This window comes from Neophocaena asiaeorientalis, unplaced genomic scaffold (genome assembly GCF_003031525.2).
Source record: "Neophocaena asiaeorientalis asiaeorientalis breed wild unplaced genomic scaffold, Neophocaena_asiaeorientalis_V1.1 scaffold192, whole genome shotgun sequence".
NCBI classification, from domain to species: domain Eukaryota; kingdom Metazoa; phylum Chordata; class Mammalia; order Artiodactyla; family Phocoenidae; genus Neophocaena; species Neophocaena asiaeorientalis.
The window spans coordinates 4,569,494-4,597,292 of NW_020185326.1; the positions used below are offsets into that span (position 1 = coordinate 4,569,494).

Here is a 27,799-nt window from a genome sequence, read left to right on the forward strand (position 1 = left end):
CTCAGTAGTTGTGGCGCATGGGCTTAGTAGTTCCGCTGCATGGCTGAATCTCTCAGCTTCAGTTTCCACAGTGGTGGAGTGGGGGTACTAATACTACCACCCTCGTAGGGGTGTTGTTAGCACCCAGTGGAATAACGAAATCCTTAGGGGGGACACCCAACATCTAGTACCATTCTATACAGTGGCAACAATTATAATAATGCTGAGGTTAGTTTTCTGATCCCCAGTTTCCAGAGGAGGAAATTGAAGTTCAGAGAGGGTAAGTAAACTGCCTGAGGTCACATAGTTTAGCGGTGGTGAAAACTCCAATCTCCAAGACTTCAGAGCTAAGTATCCTTTGCTCCACCCATGGGGGAATCTAAGAAGGCAAAAATGTCTGAAACGTCAAGACTTTTTGATTTTCATTAATTGGGTGAAGAAAACTAGGTTTTTGTAAAAGATCTGTGCCATGACTGTCCCCTCAGGCCTCAGCCACGTAAATGCAATCACCCACCTTTCTGAGTCAAAAAGGGGCAATGTTTAATGCTTTCTGCTGGTGTCCTGACCCCTTGCATCCCAGGACACCCAGGTGACCTTCCCCTCTGCTCTGTGCTTTCCCAGCTGCTGCAGATGTTCTATCGGCAACAAGATGAGATCCGAAGGCTCCGGGAGCTGGTGACCCAGCGTGAGGTCCAGGCCAAACAATTGGAACTGGAGATCAAAAACTTGCGGATGGGCTCAGAGAGGCTCTGAGCAGGGTCCTCTGCCCTCCTCGCCCTCAGGGACACCACTCGGCTCACAGGGAGGTCCGGAACCAAACCACAGGTCCCCCGAGAACAGCCACTATTTCTGTATTTTTTACCAGACATGAAACTCTTGGTCGCGGAAAGATTCCAGTGGGACCTGGTGCCGATTTTCTATTTGCCTTCTTGAAACAACAGTGTCTGAATTGACTCTTTTTAGATGATACCTTGCCTTCTGTTTGTTTTGAAGGGTCCACGGTAACTTCTCAAGGGGAAAAACATTGTAGAAAGTTAGAGCTGGAAGGTCCTAGGAGGTGAACCTTCCTGTGGTTTTCAAACTGTGGTCTATAGCAAGGGGGGAAGGCTAAGTCAGGAGGGCTGTGCCCCCCCCACCTCCATTCCTACCAGTCAGCTCCGCTTCTTTCTGTTTTATATATTAGCTTCTGTGGAATACATAATTCTGCTACTAAAAAAATAGTAGAAGTTTGAAAACCAGTGACGTGGCCCAACTTCCTTATTTTACAGGTGAAGAAACTGAGGCCCAGAGAGAGGCAAGTAATCAAGGTCCCCAGAGGGTTCATGGCCGGGCTGGGCTGAGCTCCTGGTCTCCTGGGTCTGTCTGCCTTTCTGCGGTTTATGATGTAGCAGATGTGCAGTTCTCAGCCCACAAGGCAGGAATCTGTTGGTTCTGGCCTCAGCTGTGCCCCTGAGTTGCTCAGTGACCTCTTGCAAATCATTACCTCTCTGGTCTCACTTTCTCCATCTGAACAAGGGGGACCCTGGAATGCGCTGCCCTCTATAGGATCTGCCACCTGAGATAAGAAACCTTGGCCTTGACCTAAGGAAAACTACTTGTAGGGTGATGATCTGGGTTTGCTGCAGGAACTCCAAAGACATTGACAAAGAGGCAGAGGAAGTTTAACTTCAGGGAAGTAAGTCAGGGTTCAGCCTAATTGTAGAACACAGACGGGAGGCCATCCTCTCTCTCTTCAACCAGAATCAGCTGAATATGGGTAGACACTATCCCTTACGTGGGGATGCAGACAGCAGAGTGGTGCCCATGGCTACTGACTGCCACCACCAAAGCCCTGAGGTCGCAGAGCCTGCCTCCTCCAGGATGATGTAGGCAGATTTCAGCCCAAAGTAATAGAAGAGGAGGTAGGGAGACCCAGCCTGGAAGTGTGCCGGCAGAGCCCCATGGCTGCCCAGCCATGAGGGTTTCTGGAGAAGGATGACTGTACTAGGCAAGGAAGCGGGACCAGATGGCCCTGACTTCCCTTCCAGCCTGAGAGTTTTTCTGTGTCCCTCCTTTGTGAATCTGTATTCTGAGCCCTTTCTCTAAGGTTCTCTCCTTCTCAGTGGTCAGTACAACAACCCAGCTAGAGACGGGGAATGTTGGAAGTTAAATGTGCCCCTCTTTACCAAGGCTATGCGGACGATGAGTTTGTCCATTGCACAGGGCGATCCTGGAGCTAAGATGGGAACTGCAGGAGGCCACCTAGCCTGGTAGGTTTCAACCCAGGCTGTACCTTAGAATCCCCTTGGGAGCCTTCAGGAAATACAGATACCCAGGCCCAACCTCAGACCAACTGGAGCCGAATCTCCAGAGTAGAGCCTGACCTTGTGTATGTTTTTATAAGTTCCCGGGTAATTCTGCAATACAGAGAGGACAGAAACCCGCTGGGCTAGTCCCTCTGTACCTATTTGCAGTAAAGATGAGGACAGCGAGTGCAGACAGGATCTGGGACTTCAACCCTGTCTTCTAAGTCCATGCTAGAAGCTCCTAAAAAAAGTCAAGAAGCATTGTCCTGGGTGTCTCTGGGACCCTGACTGCAGCACAGTGAGGGCTCTGTGCTCCCGACTGCCCCCTCCCCGAGCCATGGCTGCGTCCCCTTGTTTGCCCACACACACCAGGTGCCCATGTTCCTTGTCGGGTTTACTCAGTCACTGGGGCCTGCCAAGCTTGCCAAAGGCCAAATCCCAGGCATTGTCAGGGGAGCAGAGCTCCACTGGATGGGGTTACCTTTCCCACCTCATTTGCGGCCAGCATGTCACAGTTTACAAAGCACTCCCACCCTCAATCACTGACACATTGTACTCTAATACAGGTCAGCTAGGTGTTATTATCCCCAAGTTCAGAAGAGAAGACCTAACCTCAGAGAATGAAGAATCATCAAGCCCAAAAGGCACTGGCTGCAAGGCATGGAGGTGGGGCCAGTCTGGAGAGCTTCCCACATGCCTCCTCGACACAGAGACATCCCTTCCTTCTCAAGCTCTCCCCACCCCTGAGGGACCCAGACCTCGTGCTTAAAAACAATACGAAGGCATCCATGAACAAACTTCTTTTTCCTTCTTTTTTTTTTTTACATCTACAATAAATTATTTAAATTATTTCACAGCAAGGGAGAGGGATAGGTAATTTTTATCAGATATTTTTTTAAGACATTTTTTAAAATTACATTTTTGTTCTTGACTGATGAAGTGGAACTCGCCCAGCATTTGCAGGGCCCTCAAGCTCAGGGCAAGCGGAATGTGTACTCATCTCCTTACTCCATACCCTAGGAACCCCCTGACTGTTGACTCAGGAACTTTCTGAGAATGAAGACAGCACTGGGAGATGAGCTTTGGGGTGTATCCACCTTAGCTCTACAGTCATTGAGATTGTATCATAGAGGGAAGCAGGAAGTCAGAAATCAATCTATGCTTTTAATATGAAACCGTGCCTGAAACAGTTTGATTGTTTTAATATTGTTTCTGAAATTCCTTGTACCTTTGTAAAAAAAAAAAAAAGTGAAAATAAATAGATGTGGAATAGTGCAATGGAAAGAATGTAACAAAATAATAAACAACATCTTCCTAGACATTTTAATGCATGGAGCTTTCCTTGATTTGTTTCACAAATACCAATGACAGGTTTCCCTCGATATATGAAAGTAGAGGGTTCTTATGAAACCTTTTGTAAGCCAAAATGGCTAAAGTGAAGAATCAGTTACCTTAACACAACTTGATAACGGACACACAAAATAAGTCCAGATAAAGCACACATGCTCACAGGCACGGTTCAAAGCTAAGACTGTTTAATGTTGAGATACTGAGTGTAGTTCCTGGGGAAGGAGCTTGGTGGTGCCACTCCCACTGCTTGGGGTGCTAGGGGGTGCACCAATGCCTCTATAATAGCTTGCTGTAAAACAAACGCTGAACATATTTTCACTTTTTGTCTTTTCTCATAAAAGCGAAAATCCTCTTCAGATTTCTTTCCGTTAGTGAAAGCAAGTACTAATGTATGTCTTTTGTGAAAGCAAGGTGGCATAAAGTGAACTTTTGGAAATACCCACTTGTTTGGGCCAGAATCCAAGCTGGGAAACAGGCAAGAAAGACTTGGTTCCTACCCTGCAAAGAGTTTTTAGTCATGGTTGGAAGGAAGGGGACATTCAGGCTGCTCTTGGAGGAGAAGCAAGGAAGGCTTCTTGGAGGAAATGATACTTAGGCAGAAACCTGAAGGATAAATAGGAGTAAACAAGGCAAAGAGCATCTGGGGAAAAGAGTGTTCCAAGCAGAGAAAACCAGCTGTTCCATAGTCTGGAAACAAGCAAAGGGTGGAGCATAGACAGGGCAGAGATCATGAGTATTAAGGGCCAAGGGCAGACTTCCCTAGTTGTCCAGGCGTTAAAACTCCATGCTTCTACTGCAGGGAGCGTGGGTTCAATCCCTGCTAGGGGAAGTTCCACATGCAAGCGGTGGGCCAAAAAAAAAAAAAAAAAAAAAAAAAAGAAAGAAAGGAAAGAGCCAACGGCTTTGTAGGTGGGAGCTGAGGCTTTTTTCCCTAGCTTTATTGAGGTATGATTGACAAAAATTGTATATATTTATGTTGTTTGTGATTTCTTGAGGTGTATGTGATTACGATATGAATGATTACAATATGAATACATTGTGAAATGATCACCACAATCAAGTTGATTAACACATCCATTACCTCACGTCGTTACCATTTTTTGTGTATGGTTGAGAACATTTGAGATCCAATCTCAACAAATCTCAAGTGTACAATACAGTATTATTAACTATAGTCACCATGCTGTACATTAGATCCCCAGAACTTATGGGGGATGTGGATCTAATGTATGGCATGGTGGCTATAGTTCATAATCCTGTATTATTAACTATAGTCACCATGCTGTACATTAGATCCCCAGAACTTATGGGTTCTGTAACTTAAAGTTTGTACCCTTTTCCCCCACCCTACCCTTTTCGGTGAGCCCCTGGCAATCACCTTTCTACTCTATCAGTTTGACTTTTTTTTTTTTTTTTTTAGATTTTACATATTTAGGTATCATACAGTATTTGTCCTTCTCCGTCTGGCTTATTTCACTTAGCATAATGTCTTCCTGGCTCATTCATTTAGAAAATGGCAGGATTTCCTCTTTTAAGTCTGAGTAATATTTCACTATATATACGTGCATATACCACATCTTCTTTATCCATTCATCCACTGATGGACACTTGGGTTGTTTCCATATTTTGGCTATTGTAAATAATGCTGCAATGAACATGGGAGTGCAGATAGCTCTGATATACTGACTTCATATTCTTTGGATATACACCCAGAAGTAAGATTGCTGGATCATATGGTAGCTCTATTTTTAATTTTTTGAGGAACCTCCATACTGTTTTCCGTAATGCCTGTACCACTGTGGATGCTGAGACTTTAGCGTGGGGGCAGGTGGAGTTTCCAGAATGTTTCTCACAATTGCGGGAATCGTTATTTTTCTTGGGGATAGGGCAAGAGAGAATTAAGGGAAAATGAAAAGTCTAGGTAATGCATAGCATCTCGGAAGGCCACAGCCAACTTTGGTCCCATCCACAGGGCTGCAGTTTTCTGATCATGACTGGACGAGCGTCACTCAGCGGGGAAGCTCACCTCCTTGCAGTTAGTTAGCCCATTCGAAGTGAGCCCCCATTTGTGCTGTGGCCGCCCTCTGGGCTAGACACAGGGCCGGGAGACCAGGCCTGAGCATTCACTGCCCCGGCGGATGGGCGGGAGAGCACCGTGCTGTCCGCAGAGTGATGATGCTGCGGCTGTGCCCTGGCCTGCAGGCGGCGCCCTGCCATTTATCTGTCTTTCCCTGCCGGAACTGGGACGGCCCGGAGCGCCCCGCCCCACCGCGCAGGTTTACTATTTCCCCGCCGGCCCCTCTCTGCGCGACGGCCGCAGAACTTGCGGGTGAATGGCGGGCGCGGCGGCGCCAAGTGGGACTTCTGGGGAGCTGGGCCCAGCGGAGCTCGAAGACGCGCGCGGCTGGCGCTGCCCGGAGCACGGCGACCGCGTGGCTGAGCTCCTCTGTCGCCGCTGCCGCCGCTGCGTGTGCGCGCTTTGCCTGGTGCTGGGCTCGCACCGCGGTCACCCGGTTGGTCTGGCGCTGGAGGAGGAGGCGGCGCGCGTGCAGGTGGGGACGGGGGGGCGTGAGCCCGGGAGCAGCGGGCGGGGAGGGGCGTACTGGGTCCCACTGACAGTTCCCGGTTGGAACCAGGACCCCCAGGCGGCCCAGAGACCATCTAGGAGGCCAACCTGTTGTTCAGAAAAAGAAACAAGCCCAAGGAAAGGCAAGGCCATCATTTAAGCATAAGAAGAGGTGGGTTTGGGAGTGAGAACTTGGGCGCCCCGGCCGGCACCGGATATCCCGGACCTCACCCACCAAGGCGGGTCCACCACACTGCCTTTGGGCCGGAAGAAATTCTGCCTTTTAACAAAGATGAAAAAACCTCTCCCGCTTCGAAAACATGTGTTTCCGGAAAGCCACACAAACACCTCCTCTGGTTTTCCCTCCTGGAATTCAGACAGGGGCTGAGGACCGCCTGATCGCCCTGGGAGCGGACAACCCTCATAACAGCCTGGTGAGAGCTAGGCCAGACGGTTCGTGGCCAAGAAGAGGAGGGTTCTGGAGGCCGAGGCGGGCCTTAAACCCAGGACTGCCTCCCACGGGCCCATTCTCACCTTGGAGCTCTCACCCATGCTTATTCTTAATAGTGGAAGGGGGCTCTGGACTCTTGTTCCAACCTTGTGGCCAACTTGTCCAGTGACTCTAGTCAGACCTCCCCAACCTCTCTGGGCTAGGCAGGCCCTCCTGTCACAGACAGGTGTTGATTCTACCACTTCACCTTCAAGAAGTCGTCTGTGGTTAATCCAGCCCCACAATGACCTATTCCCTGCACAGCATGACTTAACACCATCATGGTGACAACCTTGGAGCTCCACTGTGAGAATGGGCCACGTGGGGGCCAATCTAGCAGGTAGAGTCCAGGATTCAAGGCTTGCCTCTGCCTCCAAGATCTTTTTCTTATCTATAAAATGGTTATAATAATAATTTAGTTCCTCAAAATGCTGTTTTCAGAGTTAACAAGGCTGCTTTCAGAGATACAGCTTCTAATAGGCAGGTCCACCCACCTACCCCTTTTGCATCCACACACCCACCCACTCACCTGTCTGTTCATGCATCATCCATCTGCCCATTCATTCAATTAGACATCCATTCAACTCATACCTGGTGCCATGAGTCAGGGATAGACCAATTCTTCCCTGACCTGGAGGAGTTCCTTGGCTAGTGGGGGAAGAACAAACAGTGACAACACAGTATGATAAGTATTGTAATTGGGGAGTCTGAGGCAGTGGTCAGTGGGAGCCAAAGAGAGGACAATGTGAACTAGGGACAGGAAGCCCGGCAAGACTTCCTGGAGGAGGAGCCATTGGAACTGGCCGTGAAGAATAAGTGGGGTTCCACCAGGTACTAGACGGGAGAAGCACCCTGTGACTGGAGGTTTCAAGCACTGGGAAGCTGGGTTATCCTTGGCTGATAGCCAGGAGCTGGACTTGAAGGCTTAGAAATCACAGTGGGGTATGAATGTGCTCCTGGAAGTTGAGGCTATGGCTTATACTTGGGTTTCTATTGTGTTCCCAGCCCCACTACTCACTCCCAGACCCCCAGCTAGAATAAAACTGCACACCATAGCAAATGCTTGTTGGATATTCAAATAACAATACAAGCTACGTCTATTGAGCACTTACTGTGTGCCAAGCACTATACCAAACACTCTGTGTACTTCTTATTCTTTACAGCAACTCCGTAGGGGTGTCCCCTTTTTTTGTAGCTGAGGAAACCGAGGTTCAGAAAGGTGAGATCACTTGCCCAGGTCATGTGGAAGGAGAGCTGGGACTCAGACCTAGGAGGTCCCATCTGAGTCTGGGACTTAGGCTCATAACTTGCTCCAGCTCTCCACTTGAATTTGGCAGCCCCTGGTAATTCTGTTCAATTCAGCAAATACTTCCGGGTCACCCCCTGGTCCCTATGGGGGATCAGGAACCAAGAATAGAGCAGACCTGCCCTCAGGAAGCTCCCAGTTGGTCCAGCAGCTGAGTGTAAGGTGAGCCATAAGAAGGTAAGATGGAGGTAAGGCCTTTGGAGAAATGGCAGTTGCAAAAAGCAGAGATAAGGAAGGGAGCCATCTTAGGTGGGAGAGGGGACCTCTTACACATGTAGGTCCTCTGAAACCCAGTCCAGGCCAGAGGACCACAGACCAATCCTGGATGCAAGTTCCATGAGAGCAGCTCCGAGAACAGGCGCCAGCACATTATAGGTACTCAGTATTCACTCTAGAAGTGAAGGCTCTTCCCCTGACCCCAAGCTGCTTCCCTAAAGTCCTATTTGAGGGCCTGGAAAAGCAGGTCACAAGCAGGACTGTCCTAGAAAAAAAGGGGGCACCTTGAGGTTTGGAGAATACCTCATGTGGGCCTCTGAGGATCAGAGTGGCCCTACTTCCAGCTCATCTTCCAACTTGTCTCATGACTTTGGGCAAGTCAGCTCACCTTTTGAGTCTCAGCTCAGCTGAAAAAAAATACAGGAGTGAGAGGACATGACCCCTGGGGTGACTTGTTATCTCAAAAGTGACAACACTAAGACTTCTCTCCTAATACTTTCACATACAGAAACTCACCCAAGAATGTTTAAAGAATTTGACAACCAAGAAGCAGCAGCAAGTTGGCAACATAACCCAGACAAGATGCTGCTGAGAAGCTCAAGGCAAGTGGGGGATTCTTCCTTATTCCAGATGAGATGTCCACTTTGGACACACAGTTCTCCCCAATATGGAGCCAAGGGAAAATGACAAACAGCCTCAAAGGGACAGGTCAGGTTTGGTGAGACCTGGGGCTTCTGTAATTTAGGGGGCCCTTTTGGAGAAAAAGAACACAAAATTAGTTGTAAGATCATGAAGGGGCCATGCCAGAGAGGGACCTGGGGCTCCTGTTTCATTAGCTTTGTGGTGAATCTGCCTCTGCCCAGAGCCCTAGCCTTGTCCCATAATGCCTGACAAAATGCAGGAATGGCCTTTCCTCCCGCCATGGCCAAAGCCATTCTCTTGGACAGACTAGTCCTCCAAACCCAGCACCCCAGACTGCCTTAAGCAAAGCAAAACACAAGGTAAGGAACACACAACTCGCTCTTTAGGTTTCACTGTTGAAAGAAAGTAAATAGGTATAAATGTATTCCATAAGTATGTACTTTCTTCAGGCTTCTCCTTGCATCACACTGTTTATTTAAGTGGATTCTTTTGTGGGTTTTAAGTGGGAAGTTGGGGCTGACATTATCCCAGCTGCTGTTGTGACTGTGAGAATGGTGTTGCTCTTTAGGAGCGTTTTAGGTGAACTTGGCCAATCCCTTCCCTGCTCACCCTCAGCTGCCTCCGCCTCAAAGTGAGGGCTGGAGTGGGTTGCCCTCCCAGGGTCTGTCTCACTGAGGGCCCTGTGAACCCCAGACTGGCCACCCCAAGTCAGGCAGGGAGATTGGCTCTGACGACCACAGGAGTAGCTGGCACCCAGACCAGGCCACAGAGTTGGCCCCCTGTTTGCCCAACATCCATTATCTTTCGGGTGACAGCATGCCCCAGTTTACTGGGGACAGTTGTGGTTTACACCTGTGGCCCTGGGTTAATTATTAATCATGTCATGTCTTCAAGAGCAAGACTCTGGGTATAGGCAACTACATCAGTTCAAAAGGATTTGGGAACTGAAAGCTGGCACACCTGAAGGGATGGCGGAGGTGCTTTGGGCTGTTCAGCCAGAAGAACAGAGTCAGGGCACAGTCTCACTGTCTGTAAATCTCTAAGCAGATATGGTTTGGGGGTCCCCGAGGAAAGAGTTAGGATCCGTGTGGAAAGTCTAAGGGGGCAGGTTTCAGCTTCATCTAAGGAATGGTTTTCTTTTTTGAAGCTTTTCCCCAACTTTTAAACTTTATTTTGAAGTAATTACAGATTTATAGGAAGTTGCAAAAGTCGTGCATGACCCTGGATGGATGACAAGATTCCTTGCCCTTCCCCCAGGCCCGTGGGTGGGCTTTTACTGGTACCTAGTTCATGGGTGGAGCGGCTCTCTGTGAATCTGGTTTGATGCGGGTCAGGTGGCCCCCTTCCCGCTCCCAGGACGCCAGGTGCCCAGGGCGCCCTCCTAGATGCCCCGACCCCAGCATGGTGTGGCTCTCATACACCCCTCCACCTCCACCCCACCGGGGTCCCTCACTCAGCTCCTGCCCATGGTTCTGATGCCAAGTTCCCTCTTTGTTTTTGGCACCTGAGGATTTCCCTTTTGTTGTTGTTGTTTGTTTGATTGTGGGTTGGTTTTTGGGGTCTTGTGGGGTTTTTTTCAGTTTGATCGCGTAATTTTAAAATTTACTCATCTTATCAGCATTTCCGTGTGTTTGAAGTAGGAAGGGGGATTTCCATGTCAGCTCCTTCTCCCTTTTTGACCAAAACTATATGTCATCTTACATATGGGGGGTTTTGTGGTTGTTCGTTTAAGACCCTAACCCTTCCCTGTGTCATTAAAAGTTCTTTGTCAGTGTCAGTATTAGAGGCTGTATATTCCATTATAGGGATCGACCATGATTCATGAAGCCATTTTCCTAATGTTGAACATTTAGATCACATCCAGGCTTTCACTCAGGTAAAACAACGCTGCAGTGATATTTGGCACCTTGATTTATTTTCTTTGGGACACGTTCCTAGAAGTGAGTCGCCTGGCTCAATAGGCACAGACTTTTGTAGGGAGTCTGGTGCGTTCCGCTGAACTGTGGCAGGCGTAGTTGTGGCACAGAGGTCTGGGGCAACCATGCCTCTCCGTCCTTGCTTATTCAAGAGGCAGTACTAGGGAAAAGGCCATTTGCCTGAAAATTACTCCATAAAACAGCTTGGTAAACAAATTAAAACCAGTAAAGTTCATAATTGACCAACGTCTACTGTTCAGAAGCCAACAACCAGGCCTACCCATCCACGCCTTTCCAGAGAGCATTCAAGAAGGACTTGACCATGAATCCCCAGCCAATACCCATTAAATGATTTTTCTCTGACATCCTTGTTAATAGCCTGTTTGCTTCCCCATCATGGCTTTTCAGCGCGCTCATACATGCCAGGTGTAGGGAAAATCAACACTTGCCTGCTGCCCTAACTTTTTACTCAAACTGGGATGAGTTGACAATATATAGCAGAGTGGTTATAGTTTTCTTTCAAATCTTCCAAATTTTCCACAGTGAGCTTTTGTTACTTTTGTGAACAACAACAAAAGAGTATATAAATACATGATATATATAGAGATATATATTAGCTCACTTTGAACCAATGTGGCCCAGACAGTGTACTTCCTTGTTTCATTTCCAGAATTCTCTCTCTCAGTCTTTTATTTTTTTTTACCATATTGCATAATCAGCCTCATCTTGCCTATACTTAAGTTTTCTACGCTGAGATTTATAACAAAATGTAGTGTCATTAAGCTTATTTTGTATATTCTTCTTGAAAAAGTGGATCTGTAGAAACTGCTTGGAGCCCAGTTGGTTGGGAGAAGATATTTGCTCTCAGTTTCTGTAGAAAGGTCCTCCGTGTACATATGTTGCCTCCAAAATGTGTGGATATATCAAGCATTTAGAACACATTTTCTTTCCTTCGTTTAGTCATTCAACAAAGATATATTTCTGTCCAGGCTCACTGACTCATAGAAACCATGTTGTAAGTGTGGACTAATTCCCAAGCTAGCCCAAAGCCAACTTAGTCAATATGAGGCTCTAAACTCAGAGCCTCACCACTGCCTAGAACACTGCATGGGAAACACAGACTTCGGGAGCCCATCCCGTAGATCCTGCCAAACCACACATTCCTGCCCCACTAAGGAGAGAACATGGCACACAGGGGAGCCTGCCCACCCCCATGCCTGCCTGGGTACCAAGGATCTTTCTGCTGTGTGGGCTGTACAGACATTTGGGCTGAGGAAAGAAGCCGGCCTGATTTTTTTGTTGTTATGATTTTATATTTTGATTGTACTGGTAATACATGAACACATCTCAGTTTTTAAAATTTAAATAGTTTATTAGAATACAGTGTACAGCTATGGAAAGTACAGAGTGAGAGTCCCTCTTGACCATCTCCCCAATCCCACACCTCTTCCGAAACATGACCAAACTAACAGACATTTTATTTTTTTTAATTTTTGATTAATTTATTTATTTTGGCTGCGTTGGGTCTTCTTGCTCCGTGCAGGCTTTCTCTAGTTGCGGTGAGCAGGGGCTGCTCTTCGTTGCGGTGCACGGGCTTCTCATTGCGGTGGCTTCTCTTGTTGCGGAGCACGGGCTCTAGGCGCGTGGGCTTCAGTAGTTGTGGCTCATGGGCTCTAGAGCGCAGGCTCAGTAGTTGTGGCGCACAGGCTTAGTTGCTCCGCAGCATGTGGGATCTTCCCGGACCAGGGCTCGAACCCATGTCCCCTGAACTGAGAGGCAGATTCTTATCCACTGCGCCACCAGGGAAGTCCCCAGACATTTTAAATGCACTTGCAAACATGCAGATGCATATATACATGTACACTTTTAATTTTGTTATCTTTTACATAAATGGGATCATCCTATATATATTATTCTGCAACTTGCCCTTTTTCACACGGTGTCTTGAAGAGCTTTCCACGACAGGACATATAGGTTCACTGCATTCTTTGTGTGTGTGTGTGTGTGTGTGGCAAAATACACGTAACATGAAAGTTACCATTTTAACCATTTTTAAGCATATAATTCAGTGGCATTAATTACATTCACAGTGTTGTACAACCATCAGCACTCTTTCCAAAAGTTTTTCATTACCCTAAATATAAACTCTGTAATCATTAAGCAATTACTTCCCATTCCCCTCCCACCAGCTCCTGGTAACCTCTAATCTACTTCCTGTCTCTATGAATTTGCCTACTCTAGATATTTCATATAAGTGGAATCCTTCTCTGTCTGGCTTATTTAATTTAGCATCCTTCTCTGTCCTTCTCTGTCTGGCTTATTTAATTTAGCATCATGTCTTCAGGGTTCATCCATATTATAGCATGTGTCAGAACACTGCATTCGTTTTAATCACTGAATATTATTATTTCATTGTATGAATGCAGCATAATTTGTACAATGAACATACATATATACTTCCCATGTTGAAAATTTGTCCAACTTTTCTCTATCTCCAACAATGCTATAGTGAGCTTCTTGGTACACAAATCTTTGTGCACATGTGAAAACATTTTCTAGGATCAATTCCTGCAAGAGGAGCTGCTGCATCAAAGGATTTAAGCGTTTAAAATTTTGATATTATCATATCACCCTCTAAAAATGCAATACTGATGGACACTACCACCTGCAGTGTATGTAAGTGCCTATTCCACACATCCTTATGGACTCTTGGTATTATCCATCAGTTAGCATTCTTCCAGTCTGATGGCCAATATATATATATATATATACTTTTTTTTTTTCTGATTATGCTGCTCACTTCCTTGATTGTTTGGGACGCAGAGACACCTGTTCATACGTCTCTTGGCATTTGTGTATCTCTGGTCCATTTTTAGATTGAATGATTTCTTTTTTCACTATATGTTATGGATAGTAAGCCTGTGTAGTTTGTTACTTGTCATGTGGCTTTGTTTACAGTACCTTACCTCTTGGGAAGAGTTTCTTTTTTTATGTAGTCCAACCTGTCATGACTCCCGTTTTGCTATCTGAGTTTTGGGTTCCTCTTACAGAGGTCTTCCCTTCTCAAATTTTTAAAAATAAAATTGTTTTGTATTTTATTCTAGTAGGTTTATTATTTTTTTAATGTGTAGTGCTTTGATCTATTTAGAATTGTTTGTTTGTTTAGCTTTTATTGTGGAAAACCTCAAGCATACATATGTGTTTTGAAGCAAATCGCAGACATTCAATTTCATCTGTAAAACTCTGAGCATATTACCTCTATAAGATAAGTACTCATTTTTTAAAATATATAACCATGGTATCATCATCACAGCTATGAAAATTAACAATGGTTCCTTAATATTATCAAATATCCAACCAGTAGTCACATTCCCAATTGTCTTATAAGTGTCACATTTTATTTGTTTATTTGAATTAGGAGTGAAACTTTTCAAAATGCTATTGGTTGATGTATTTTTTAAGTTGATGGTTAACATTCTCCTCTGTCCTCTATGTGTCTTCTAAATTGTTTCTTTAAGTTAGATCTAGAGGCTTAATCAGATTCAGATTCACATTTTTCACAAGAGTACTTCATAGGTGGGGTTCTGTCTGAATTTGTTTTTGTATACAGAATAAGATAAGAATCTAACTTAGTTTTTTTAATACATGATTAATTGCATGCTGTGCCAATACCATTTGTTGAATTATATATATAATTATATTAATTATATATATGTATATACATACTTTTCTAAGCTATTCTTTGCTCTTGATCTTTTTGTCTATGCCTAAGCCACATAGTTTTAAACCCTGTACCTTTACAGTTTGTTTTGATATCTAATAAGGCAGCTCACCCTTCATTGATTTTTTTTTTCGGCCATGCCACACAGCTTGCAGGATCCTAGTTCTCCAACCAGGAATCGAACCAGTGCCCTCAGCAGTGAAAGCCTGGCGTCCTAACCACTGGACCGCCAGGGAATTCCCCTTCACTGATCCTTTAAAAGAAATTTTTGGCTTTTCCTGTGCTTATTCTCCCCCATGGTAATTTAACATTTGGTTAATCTGTATGTTAAGACTTTGATTGGGATTACATCCAATTTATAGACTAATTTGGAGACAAATGGCATCTTTATAGTATTCAATCTTCCTAGCCAGGGATATGGTTTTTCTTCCATGCATTCAGATTATTTTATGTCTTTCAGTACAATTTTATGCTTTTCTTTATCTAGGCCCTTACAGTTTTTGTTAGGTCTAGTTTTAAATATTTTGCTATTTTTTGCCTACTGTTTTAAGAACGATCTTTATTTCTCCATTCATTTTCCAATTGGTTATAGCTGGTACTTAGGAATGCTTTTTATAAGTGCTGAACTCACTTTTTAGAAGTTATAATGATTTTTTTCATGTTGATAGTTTTGGATTTCCTGGTTGGCAATCATATCATCTGCATCTGGTTTTGTATTGTTCGGGTTTTTCTTTAGGCTCGTGCAGAGTCAGGTAAAACCTGGCTGACAAGGAAATTTACTGAACTCAGATTACTACTTGATGAAGAGGAAACTGACCAAGAAACTCATTGAGAAAAACATGCAGCTTGCCCTGCAGGTGTACAGGGAGCAAATCGAGTCTTGTGGGGAGCAAATTGTTGTCATGAACAATCTCTCCAACAGGGTCTGGAATATCAGCCAGGAACCCAGTCCTGTACAGCTGCTGTAGGTAATGCTGGGTTTCTGCCCTCTCAGTGGCCACCGGCCGCCACATTTCATCTTGGTTAATGTGGCACTGAACATAGTATTCACACACTGAGTAAATACACAGAGAACTGCCTTGTCAGCAGGTAGACTGATTACATTGTTAGGAAGATAATATACATCTTGGACTAATTAAATGACATGAACAGCCACCATTTTTGAGGGCCTCTGTGTTCCAAGCACCTCAGGTATCTTAGCTCTAATATTTACTAGAGCTCTGCAAATTGGATATTCTCACCCCATTTTACTAATGAGAAATGGAGGCTCAAGGAGATGAAGGGACTCATCCAAGGTTATACAGCTGGTAGGTGGCAGATCTGGGATCAGGTCTGTCTGACTCTAAAGCCACAAGGCATCACTGCCCAGTCCTCTGACTGTACAGTCTTAATGGAACCATCACTCCTGGAAAGGCAGGCACCTTTGCAAAAGCTACTAGGCAGACTTCAAGAGTGGAGTCACAGTTTGCTCAAAGGGGAGAGAAGGACGAGACTCCTTGGCCAGTGGGCTCTGTTGAAGGCTATTATCCTGAAGGAGAATCTAAAAACTAGCCCCTATAATATTCACTACTACACTTAGTGAAAGCATGTTGTTGAGGGTCACATTCCCGTCTTCAGGGAACCATGGGAGAAACTCCTCTCTTGTGTCAGTACTCCTATGCAGTCACCTGTGCACTTGGATTGCTTTTCTACTCATCTAACTCTTCCTCTTTCTTTCTTTGCCATAGCTTCTGGGAAGCTCAGAGCCAAATATGTTTCAAATATCTGGGATGAGACTTTGTGGCATACAGTTTATGCCTCATCTCACTCTGGCTTCCAGCTTACAGTCTTATCCTGGTTTTCTCTTGGCTTCATTTTTCTCACTGTAAAGGAAAATCTTGCAGCATTAGATAACTTTTGTAAGATGCTTTGAAGGTTTGTGGGATGAAGCAAGGTACAACTAAGTAAAGATGGCACTGAGTTGAACCACAGATTAGCCTGGGCTCTGGCTGCAAAATAAGACAGACAAATAAATAAGTCAGTACAAGACTAGTCAAGCCAGTCCCTGGAGGCTGTTTCCCCTCCTGTGCCTTTATGTGGCCTTGGTCAATTCAGCCTGTGTCTCATTGTTAAATAACAACCACAACAAAAAAAACCTAACAAAATATTCTGGGTGAGGTGCTCTCCTAGGCACTTTAGACGTTGTACTTTAAGAGAGGCAAGACGCACAGAGGGGCACTTTTTTTTCTTTTAAAATAATGGTATGTTTTAGGAATATCTGATTCAGGGAGGCTTCCATGGAGAAGAATGCTATTCTTGCATCATAGATACGGTTTCAGGGCTTTCTCATCTCTCTCTTTTTTATTTTTTTAATTCTCTGGTGCCCAAGCTACTGATTTTCATCATTCATCGTTCCTTCCATTTGTTCACTCATATTTTCATCAAATATACACTGAGCAACCTGATTGCAACAGGCCTCTTCTTCACATTAGGAGCTCGTGGGTGGGGAGACATGCTCAGAAAGTTATTCACAACACAGCACAGCTAAGTGAGCTAGCAAAAGTGTGTCCAAGAGAAGTCCAACTCTGTATGGGGAATCAGGGAAGGCTTCCAGGAGGAAGTGACAGTGGAGCTGGTATGGGAGAATAAGGAGGAGCTCACTGGGTATATACAGAGGGAAAAAGCAGAGAGGACATCCCAGGCAGAAAGGAAGTATGTGCGTGTGAGAGCTTGGCAGGCTGGAGAACTGCCAGGGTTCAGCCTGACTGGAGGCGGGGCAAGGGTACAAGGGAGGGGGGCATGTTGGGAGATGTAGGGATGCCAGGGTTACTTGATGAAGGGTCTTATATGCCTGGTTATGAAGTTTAGACTTTGTCCTGTAAAGAGAACGGGGGCCAGGGGAGTGTTTTGCAGCAAGGAATGACATGGTCAGATTAATGCTTTAGAAAGGTCACTTTAGTGACAGGCTGGAGGATGGACTGGACAGGCAGGAATGGAGCCTGGAAGGAAAGTTGGGAGGAGACCACAGTATCCAGGAGAGGGATGATGGTGGGCTGGACCAGTGAGGGGGCAGTGGGGATGGGGAGAAGCAGGTGAGTTTGATAGATGTGACAGGATTGGTGATTGGGGGAATCCAAGATGACAGCTGGTTTCTGGCTTGAGAGATGGGTGGTTATGTGGCTGTTCCCTGAGTCTGCAAAGGCAAGAAGTAGATGTGCTCAGTTTCATTCATTCATTTATTGCATTGTGAACATTTATCGAGAACCTCCTATGTGTCAGGCCCTGTGCTAGATGCTGGAGTTTGGGGTTACCAGGTGGTCGCATTTGTCCCTCATCCCCTTCCCCAGTCCTACCCCACCCATCTGCCCTCTGGGTCACCGCGGAGCCGCTCCCTGCCCTCCCTGCTAGTGATCTGACTCCCTGGCCAGCCCTCTGAGTGTGACCTTAGCCCTCTTTCTCCACAAATTACCTTCTTCCCACCCAAATGAGGATGGGCTCTAGACCTGCAGCTTCCTAGGTAGACAGGGCTTGGAGACCATCCCTCAGCCTTTCCAAGGCCCAGCATCCTTCCTGCCAAGCGCTGGGCCACCTTCCCTCCCTCCTGAGGCATCCACCAGCCCCTCCCACCTTGGGCAGCACCGCCCACCAGCCAGGGCCTGCTGTCCTAAGGCAATCTGCTGTCTTCTAAATCCTTGCCCAGGACAACCCTCCAGAAAGTGCAGACAGGGATCTTAAGGTGCAAACGAGAGAATCCACTGTAACTGTTTTAAGCAAGAAAGGAGTTTATCAAAGAGTATTAGGCAGCCCATCTGATCCCCAGGAAGGCCAGAGAGTCGTGATGAAGACCAGGCCGCAGGAGTGAAGTCAGGGCCATGGCACAGACTTGCTCCAGTGTAGACCCACCCTTCTCCGCTGGGCAGGATGTCACAGCTCACACCCCTGACCCAGAGCACGCCCCCTGCAACCTCCGCCACTGCTGTCCCTGACAGCTACAAGCCACTGTCACCAGCCCACCCTCACTTCCACATCCAAGTCTTGGAGCGGAGACTCCTCGTCACATGCCTACACCGGGGGCTGGGACAGTTTTCTTGCTTCTACTTAACAAAGCCACACTTAACACAGGAAGGGTATTTAAAAGGTGCTGTCCAGGCAGAAAACAGGACAGGCCCCCACTGTGGTGGGCACACCCCCTTGGTCAGCATTCCAGCTGAGCTTCCAGAGTCTTTGGCTTCCCCTTTGGGATATGGTTTCCTGTTCCCCCCCCCTTTGGACATGCCCCAGGAGCACCTTCCCCAGGAAAACTGGCCCCTCGCTCTTTTCGTCCCCTGTACCTCAGGGCGACCTCTGTCACAGTGTCTGTAAAGCTTCGGGGTCCCTTTCGAGGTGGTGAGCAACTTCAGGGCAGGGGCAGTCAGCTTGCCTCCTTCCTCGAGGCGGGAGTGTGGGGGGGACTGCCAAGGCTGTGGTCCTCGGGGCTCTGCTCCCAGGGGCAGGGCCTGGGGTGGCAGAGGTGCCACGGCCAGGTGGGGCCAGTGCTCGCTGGCTGGGTTTGTTCCTGGGCACAGTGGTGGAGGCTGGGACGCGGCTCCCAGCCACCCTGAGCCCCACGTGCCCTTGCGCGTACGCAGCCGCTGACCAGCAGATGCAACAGCAGATGAGCCTGGGGGAGTCGTGCCACCCCGTGCCCCACTCCTTTGAGCCCGTCAAGAGCTTCTTTAAGGGCCTTGTGGAAGCCACGCAGAGCCCGCTACAGACGCCACTGGACGTCCGCCTTAAGGCGAGTAAGTCACCGTGTGACCAGCCTTGGGTCCTTTGCTCCCCTAGTGCCCTGTGATTAGAGACAACTGTGAATATCGCCACCCTAAATCATGTGTCTCCTGCACAGAGGCCCTAGGCTGGGTGGTCAAGGTCTCCTGGGCCTGGGCCCAACCCTCCCTTCCAACCTCACCTCCTACCCATTTGGAGACCAGGTCCTGCTTCTCGCAGCTGCCCTGCTCTGCTCCTGCCCCTCAGTTGCTCCCGAGGTTCTGCCACACCTCAGCTTTGCCTGCACTGGACTCCCAGCTGGAAGGGCCAACTCGCCCTCCTCTTCCTCTGCCTGGTCAGGACCCACAGCTGTGCTCACCTGGGAAGCCTTTCCAAGAAACCCCGGGCTCGTTAGCTCTCCCAGCCGTCTCCCCCCTCTGCCCTGGGCCTGCTCCATCTTCTGCCTGGGGGTGTTTGTCAGCTGGATACATGGACCCCTCCCTTCCTCTCTTAAATGCCTGGAAGGCAAGAACCACTTTGGGTCCAGCTCTGAGGTCACTGCAGGGCCTGACACAAAGCAGGTGCTCAGAAATATCCATTCATTCATCTCTGCTATTAGGATTCATTCAGACCATTTACTGAGCCCCTGTTATGTGCTGGGCACAGTGGGGTACAAAACAAAGCTCCTGCCTTTGTGGTGCTCAGTCTTTTAAGGGGAAGATGGACAACAAATGAATATATGTCAGCGATAAGAAGTGCTTTGGGGGACTTCCCTGGTGGCACAGTGGTTAAGAATCTGCCTGCCAATGCAGGGGACACGGGTTCGAGCCCTGGTCCGGGAAGATCCAACATGCGGCGGAGCAACTAAGCCCATGTGCCACAACTACTGAGCCTGCGCTCTAGAGCCCGCGAGCCACAACTACTGAAGCCCGCGCACCTACAGCCCATGCTCCACAACAAGAGAAGCCACCGCACTGAGAAGCCCGTGCACCGCAGCAACACTCGCCGCAACTAGAGAAAAGCCCGTGCGCAGCAACGAAGACCCAACTCAGCCAAATAAATAAGTTTATTTAAAAAAAAAAGAAGTGCTTTGAGAAAAAGTAAGCTGGGTAAGGAGAATGGAGGGTGACCAGGAGGAAGAGTTTTTTTTGTTTGTTTGTTTTTTTGCGGTACGCGGGCCTCTCACTGTTGTGGCTTCTCCCATTGCGGAGCACAGGCTCCGGACGCGCAGGCTCAGCGGCCATGGCTCACGGGCCCAGCCGCTCCACGGCATGTGGGATGTTCCCAGACCGGGGCACGAACCCGTGTCCCCTGCCTCGGCAGGCGGACTCTCAACCACTGCGCCACCAGGGAAGCCCAGAGCTATTTTCTATGGGAAGTGGGAAAGGCCTCTTTGAGAAGGGGATGTGTGAGCTGACCTGAAGGATGGGCTGGAGATCATTGTGATCACATGCATGGACTCTGGAGCCAGACTGCCCGGGTTCCTATCCCAGGCCCACCACTTCCTAACCCTGCCATCTTGAGCAGGGCACCTAACTTTTCTATGCCTCTGTTTCTATATCCATAAAATGGAGATGATAATATATTCCTGTCTCATAGAGTTGTTGTAAGGATTAAATGAGTACTTACATGTAAAGCGCTCAGAATGGCGCTCAGGCATAATAAGCACCACATGAGCGTTAGCTATTATTGTTGCTGCTGCTGATATATCTGGGGGAAATGTCTTCTAGGCAGAGGGAAAAGCAAGTGCAAAGGTCCCGAGGCACAAGGGAAGAGTAAGTTTGGCATGTTGAAGGAACAGCAATGGGTAGGTGGGGGGAGTCCACAGGAGTAGATGTGGGCGCAGGAAGGGAAGAAGAGAGAAAGAGATACCAAGGAGACTCCACAGATTTTGACCGGAACAACTAGAAGGAAGTTGTCATATTCTGAGATGGAAAAGAGCATTTAGACTTGGAGGGAATGGCCCTTTTGGCTCTGTGAGCAGCACCATGGTGGTTTGCAAGAGCAAATGCCTGACAAAAGGCAGTTAAAAGGGAGCCAAGAAGAAAATGGTTGATCTGTTTTCCTCATAAGGAAGGTTGGTACGATGTGAAAGCACCAGCTACATTCCATATAAGAAATATTGGAAAAACCCTAGTCATGAGAACTCTAGGAACCAAAATTGCTTTTGATGGCCTCAAGGGTTAACTTTTGGAAGTGAGCCTTGCTGACCTGCAGAATGAAGAAGCTGCATTTAAGAGAATTAAAGCTAATTCCTGAAGATGTTCAGGGCAAGAACTGCTTAACTGTCGTGGCATGGATCTTATCCATGACAAAATGTGCTCCAAGGTCAAAAAATGGCAGACCATGATTGAAGCTCATGTTCATGTCAAGATTACCAGTGGTTATTTACTTCATGTGTTCTGTGTTGGTTTTGCTAAAAACTGCAACCATCAGCATTACCCTGTGTGGTAGACATCTTCATTATCCCCCATTTTACGGATGAGGAAGCTGAGGGTCAGAGAGGTTAACTGACTTGCCCTAGGTCACACAGCTGGTAGGGGTAGAGGCAGAATTCAAACAGACTCTGGTCCCAAGGTTTGTGTTCTGATCCCCTGGAGTCTGCTTCCTCCCAGGCCATCACCCCTCATCCACCACAAGATAAGGCCATCATTCTTACTATCACAGGTGATACTGAGAGGTACTGACTCCCAGGAAGGCCACAGGGAGGTGGGGGTCTTGCGGCACCACTGCCCTTCCAGTGTGCCGCCTCGCCTCCCTACCTGTGAGTTCCACAGACATTGCAGGCTCAACAGGCTGAAATGGAATCCGGCATCTTCCATGCCTCAACCCCCAATCCTCTGCTTCTTGACTCCAATCTACTCTTCATTCTCCACTCCCATTAGAGTTAAGCCTTGTACTTGGACCACTGCAGTATATCCTGAACCCAGCCCCTTTTCCATCCCTGCTGCCCCAGGTCAGGCCTGAGCCTACCAACAGGGCCTCTGCCTCCACACTCACCCTGCCCCATCCACTCCCCACCAGAGAGAGCTCTGGAGATTCTTCTGCTCATGTCTGCACTCCTTCAAACACCTTCCATGGCTCCTCACTTTTTACACGACGCTCCTAGCACCTGTCCTTAATGTCTTTGCTCCTGCTGTAACCTGGGGAAATGCTCCCATCCTTTTTCTGGGTGTCCAAATCTTCCCCATCCTTTAAGGGCCAGCTGAGGTGCTTCCTCCTCCATGAAGCCTTCGCTGACCCCTCCAGGCCCTGGAGCCCTTTCACGTCTCCTCTTCGATCTAGAGCACTCTCTGCCTTGAGTGGTATAGCTCAAGCAAGCCCATTTCTCACCTCATTTACCTGACAGAGCTGTTGGAGACAGGGACCATGACTTGGGTTTCCCCTGAACTCCCTCTTACCTGGATGAGCCCTGAATGCGACCTTCCTAAGGGTTCAGCTTTGATTTCTTGTTTTCGATCTTTATCCTAGAATTTGCATGTCTGCCATGAAATTGCCCCCTTCCTTGACTACTGAATACATGGTTGACTCTCAGGATGGTCCTGGAGCCTGCTATCTCCTCCGCATGTCCAGGCCTCACTCACACTGGCCTGTCATTGCTCAGTTTGCTTCGGATCCTGGAAAGTGCGTTGCTGTATAGATCTGAGCCTTGTCCTGAAGTTTTCTTGTTACTGTGAATTTGCATTTCCTACTTAAATTTGCATGCAATTCTTGGGGAGAGATTCTGCAAATCTCCAGTTCTGTAATATTTTTAGTATGTTTTGTAATTTGTGCTGCTTGCATGAACACCAAGCACTCATTTCTCACAATTCATTACAGACGTGAGCTGCCAGCTCTCGGACTCCTCCGGCGCCCAGCCGGGTTCCCTGCTGAAAACAAGCCCCTCACCAGAGCGATCACTCTTCTTAAAATGTAAGACCCCGGGAGCGGGGAGAGGGTGAAGAGGGCGTGGGGTGTACTGGTGGGAGGGAGGGTCACTGAAGTAGAGGCCCCCCTTTTTCCCTAAGAAACCCAACTTCAGTTTTCTTAACCCTTATTATCAGTTTTTTAAAAACCACAGAAATAATACACGTTCACTATAGAAAAATTAGAAAACAAAGAAAAGTTTTTTAAAAGAAAATCACTCATAAATCACTGAAGAGCTTCAGAAATGTTTCTGCTCACATACCCAAGCAGACACGTAGTAGTAGATAACTACTGTTATTTGCCCTTTTAACTTTCTTTGGCATATCTATATACATACTGTGATAAATATTTAATATATATATTTTTTACAAACATGGTGTCATACTCTACATCCTGTTTTGTAATCTGTGTTTTCATCTACTGATATATTATGAACATCTTTGTTTCCTTAAAAAATTATACAGGTAACGCGTGCTTCTTGTAGAGAATTAGAACTTACATATACTAAAAGAAAACAATTGCCTGCCCCAGAGTTAAGTGATGTTAATTTTTGTCATATATTCTTTCAGACATTTAAAAAATATATATGCCTACAGATTTTTTAAAATGGGATATTATAGATATTCTTTTGTAATTTTATTTATTTATTTGTGGCTCTACCACGAGGCTTGCAGGATCTTAATTCCCCAATCAGGGGTCGAACTCCGGCCCCCGGCAGTGGAAGTACAGTGTCCTAACCACTGGACCGCCAGGGAATTGCCTTCTTTTGTAATTTTAAAAATTTAGGGCTTCCCTGGTGGTGCAGTGGTTGAGAGTCCGCCTGCTGATGCAGGGGACACGGGATCGTGCCCCGGTCCGGGAGGATCCCACATGCCGTGGAGCGCCTGGGCCCGTGAGCCATGGCCGCTGAGCCTGTGTGTCCGGAGCCTGTGCTCCGCAACGGGAGAGGCCACAACAGTGAGAGGCCCGCGTACTGCAAAAAAATAAATAAATATGTAAATAAATTTAATAGTATAGATTGAACAATTTTCTATTTTCATAAACACAGATATTATGGTTATTTTTAAAGGATACATGGTATTCCATTGAATATGCCATGTTTAAATCAATCTCGTATCATATTATTGGACATTTAGGCTGCTTTACATTTTCATTTCTATAAACAGTGCTGCAGTAAACATCCATTCTTGTACCTCTTTGTTGAATTAATGAATAAGTGACTGAATACACCTTAGCTCATTTTTGTATTTTTTTAGGAGTAATTTCTCAAAATGGAATTACTAGGCATGCATTTTTTTAAACTAAACTTTAACAAATATAAAATACATAAAGTGCACAAGTCAAAGGGCTGTAGCTCAATGATTTTTGAAAAGTGAACACATTCAATAACTTCCTTCAGACCATGAAATGGAAACTTCTAGCTCCCCAGAATCCTTCCTCATGCCAGTTCACTATCCCGAAGGGTAAGTACTCTCCTGACTTCTAACAGTAAAGATTACTTTTGCCTGTCTTTGACCTTTATATAATGAGATCACTCAGACTATTCTTTTGTGTCTTGCTTCGACAGAACAACATGACATTTGTGAGATTTACCCATATGATTGTGTGTAGCAGTAGTTTGTTGATTTTCACTGTGGCGTAGTATTCCATTGTATGAATGTAGCACACTTAATATTATTGATGGACATTTTGGATTGTTTAGCTTTTGCCTATATGAATAATGTTGCTTTGAATATCCCTGTACATGTCTTTTGATGCACCTATGTATGCATTTCTGTTGGATATTTACCCAGGAGTGGGAGAAAAGGATGCCCAGTATAAACACTTCTATGCAACATTGTTCTAGATGTCCTGGAGAGTGCCTTGAGGCAAAAAAAAAAAAAAAAAAAAAAAAAAAGTAGGCTATAAGGATGGGAAAAGGGAAAAAAAGATCATTATTCAAAGGTGACATTATTATTTACAGAAAACCCAAAATAATCTATAAATAAATTAGTTACCAAATGAATTTAGAACAGCTGCTGGATGTAATGTCAGCATACAAAAATCAATTGTATTTCTGTGTATTGGCAATAAACAATTAGAAAATGAAATTTTAAAAACATTATTTTCAGTAACACTTTTAAAAAGCTAGGAATAAATCTAACAAAAGACATACAAAACCTCTCTACAGAGAACTCCAAAATATGACCGAGAAAACTATCCGGCAGTATCTACTAAAGCTAAACATCCACACGCCCTAAGACCTAGACTTTTCTCTAACTTCATGTCTACAGATGTGTATAATGCAGCAAGAACTGTTATTGGGAGTTTAAATCACCACCACCTTTCTGGAGGACAGTTTGGCAATATTTACCAAAGGCCTTAAAATCACAATCATCCCCGTTGACCGAGCAATTCTTCTTCTTCTGGGAATATATCCTAAATAAATAATCAGATACATAAAGATGTATTCATATTAGTGTTTTCAAAACCTTTTTAAAAAGCGTATTTTTTAAGGCAGGGGGAGGGAATAGGTTAAATTATAATTCATCTATACATCAAAATCTTAAGGTTGCCATTAAAATGCTTTTTTTTTTTTTTGCGGTACACGGGCCTCTCACTGTTGTGGCCTCTCCCGTCGCGGAGCAAAGGCTCCGGACGCACAGGCTCAGCGGCCATGGCTCACGGGCCCAGCGCTCCGCGGCATGTGGGATCTTCCCGGACCGGGGCACGAACCCGTGTTCCCTGCATCGGCAGGCGGACTCTCAACCACTGCACCACCAGGGAAGCCCCTTTGCTCATTTTTTAGTTGGGTTATTCTTTTTTTTGTTTTTGTTTTTGATACTGAGTGGTACCAGTTCCTTATATACTCTGGACATTAATCTCTTAACAATTATATGGTTTGCAAATACACTCAGCTCCCTGTATCCATGGGTTCTGCATGCACAGATCCAACAGCCCATCAAAATTTGATCAGAGGTTGGTTGAATCCACAGATGAAATTGATGTGGTAAAATGTTCATAAATACTTCAATAAATTTCAAAAGCAGATTACCCAAGAGCCTGTATAGTATGACACCAACGTTAAGAAAAAAACTATAAAGGGGCAAGTAAAGAAAAAAGTTGGGAGCATATACACCCAAGTGTTAACAGTGATAGGATTATTATTTTTTTTTTACATAATTTAAATTTATTTATTTTTTTATTTTTGATGGTGTTGGGTCTTCGTTTCTGTGTGAGGGCTTTCTCTAGTTGCGGCGAGCAGGGGCCACTCTTCATCGCGGTGCGCGGGCCTTTCACTATCGCGGCCTCTCTTGTTGCGGAGCACAGGCTCCAGACGCGCAGGCTCAGTAGTTGTGGCTCACCGGCCTAGTTGCTCCGCGGCATGTGGGATCTTCCCAGACCAGGGCTCGAACCCGTGTGCCCTGCATTGGCAGGCGGACTCTCAACCACTGCGCCAGCAGGGAAGACCCGATAGGATTATTTTTTATTAAATTTTTAGAAATTGGCAACAAATTCCATGGTACAAAATTCAAGCCGTACAACGGGTGTGCACTAAAATGTTTTATCCTGCCCGTGCTCCCCAGCCACCGCCCCCCTCGTGATTTCCGTGTTTCCCTGTATTCTACCCTGAGCACTTGCGGGACAGCGGGTACCAGTAGGGTCGGTTTCCAGGGGGCGGGGCAGGGGCACTGGCCCCGCCCATCGGGCCTGGCCCGGTGTCCCCGCCCTCCGCAGACGCGCGTACGCTCACGCTGGAGCCAGACACGCTGCACCCGCGCGTGCGCCTCTCGGCAGACCGCCTGAAGGTGCGTTGTGGCCACCACGGCAACCTGGGGCTCAATCCTGCGCTGCGTTTCGACGCGCTGTGGCAGGTGCTGGGCCGCCACTGCTTCGACGCTGGCCGCCACTACTGGGAAGTGGACGTGCAGGAGGCGGGAGTTGGCTGGTGGGTGGGCGTGGCCTACGGCTCCCTGCGGCACCTCTGCCGCCTCCCGCTTGGGCTGCAACCGCCAGTCCTGGTGCCTCGAACTATATGACCTCGAGTACTGGGCCTTCCACGACGGCCAGCGCAGCCGTCTGCGGCCCCGCGACGACCCCGACCGGCTCGGCGTCTTCCTGGACTACGAGGTCGGCGTCTTCACCTTTTACGACGTGACGGCATGACCCACCTGCACACCTTCCGTGCCGCCTTCCAGGAGCTTCTCTACCCGGCCCTGCGGCTCTGGGAAGGGGCCATCAGCATCTCCCGACTGCCCTAGGGGCCGACACCTGAGTGGCCGCCCTAGGCTCTCCGCGGCTCTGGTCTCACCCGATCCAGACACGGCTGGTCTACTGCCGCCTCTGTAAGCATTCCCATCCTCTCCCCTACCAGTCATGCCCTGTGCTTTGAACAGTTCCTCTCCTAGGTAGGCTAGTTTCAGACGGGCCCTGAACACAGGTCCTCTGCTGCTGCTCTCTCATCCGAACTCCCCACCGCCACCACGGCCTTTCTACTACACTGCTTTTAGTCCAGGTTCCTGAAAGGACACACCCATGGGTGAGCCCTAAGCATCCTCACCATGTCAGAATACATGATCCTCAGCCTCAGAACATTGTCCCTTATACAGCACTCAGAACCGCCTGGCACATAGTAGGCGCACAGTAAATACGTGAATAAGAGTCGCTAAGACTCTTCTGTCCCTTAATGTCCCTTGGATCTGCTTCCTCCTCTCCAC

General features: G+C 47.0%; 2 protein-coding genes and 1 pseudogene across 2 annotated transcripts in view; all 3 read left to right on the forward strand.

The window, feature by feature from the left end:
* CORO2A (coronin 2A) overlaps positions 1 to 3,583 on the forward strand; it is a 58,795-nt gene extending 55,212 nt beyond the window's left edge. The window contains exon 12 of the mRNA XM_024734406.1: positions 601 to 3,583. Coding sequence (XP_024590174.1) covers positions 601 to 732 — 132 coding nt within the window. The 3' untranslated portion in view covers positions 733 to 3,583. The remainder of the gene's footprint in view (positions 1 to 600) is intronic.
* Positions 3,584 to 5,921: 2,338 nt separating this feature from the next.
* On the forward strand, positions 5,922 to 27,489 carry TRIM14 (tripartite motif containing 14). The gene is given in 10 exon segments (XM_024734443.1): positions 5,922 to 6,166; positions 8,701 to 8,768; positions 8,770 to 8,794; positions 15,208 to 15,281; positions 15,283 to 15,435; positions 19,053 to 19,231; positions 23,016 to 23,108; positions 26,820 to 27,057; positions 27,059 to 27,237; positions 27,240 to 27,489. Coding segments are annotated over 10 exon segments (1,332 nt in total). The 5' UTR covers positions 5,922 to 5,947; the 3' UTR covers positions 27,344 to 27,489.
* LOC112392641 (40S ribosomal protein S3a pseudogene) lies at positions 21,185 to 21,650 on the forward strand (annotated as a pseudogene).
* Positions 27,490 to 27,799: the final 310 nt, after the last annotated feature.